This window comes from Myotis davidii, unplaced genomic scaffold, assembly GCF_000327345.1.
Source record: "Myotis davidii unplaced genomic scaffold, ASM32734v1 scaffold647, whole genome shotgun sequence".
Classification (NCBI taxonomy): domain Eukaryota; kingdom Metazoa; phylum Chordata; class Mammalia; order Chiroptera; family Vespertilionidae; genus Myotis; species Myotis davidii.
In genome coordinates this window covers 287,774-288,420 of record NW_006298634.1, presented here as the reverse complement: position 1 = coordinate 288,420, position 647 = coordinate 287,774, and the positions used below count along the sequence as shown (strand labels likewise).

At 58.4% G+C, this 647-nt stretch overlaps 1 protein-coding gene across 1 annotated transcript in view; it reads left to right on the top strand.

Moving 5' to 3' along the window:
* The first annotated feature begins 35 nt into the window (after nt 1-35).
* Nucleotides 36-647, top strand: part of LOC102769160 (chromosome unknown open reading frame, human C21orf91) — a 20,854-nt gene continuing 20,242 nt past the window's right edge. The window contains 1 exon segment of the mRNA XM_006779546.2: nt 36-646. Coding sequence (XP_006779609.1) covers nt 546-646 — 101 coding nt within the window. The 5' untranslated portion in view covers nt 36-545.

The window sequence follows — 647 nt, the reverse complement described above, 5'->3', positions numbered from 1 at the left end:
TTGGCCGAGGGGGGGACGCCCCAGCCCCGGTGTTTGCGTGCGCACGTGCATTTCCCAGCCGCCGATCTCCGGCAGGAAGCCCCGCGACGCCGCGGAGTTAGCGAGCCGGCATCGGAGGTTCCCACAGTGAAGTTAGCAAGCAGCGCCCGAAACAGGTCGCTTTTCCTGCGTTTCACCGCGCGGAGCAGGTCGCCAGACCCCGCGGCGGCAAAGGCTTCGCGCCCAAGTTCTCTTGGTGCGCGATCGGGAGATGGGAGGGCGGACTGGAATTCCCGCAAACCGCCTTCCTGCCTACCCCGCCCCCGACCCATTGAAAGATGGGGCCAAAAAAGGCGTAGTGTCTGCTAGGCGAGGCTGAGGGTTCCTAGGTCCGTGTCTCTGCTCGATTAAAGTATGGTGCTGAAGTGCGAGTGCTTGTTGGATGGGACTGTGGCCTTAGACAGACTGCACAGCATCCTTCTCTTCCTAGAAGTTGCCCGTGTTGCCCTGAGGACAAGCCCTTGCAATTGCGTAACTTTCCTTTTCTGTTTCTTCACAGGGCCACTATGAACGCAGAGGAGCAGTTTGTAAACATCGATTTGAATGATGACAACATTTGCAGTGTTTGTAAACTGGGGACCGACAGAGAAACCCTCTCCTTCTGCCAC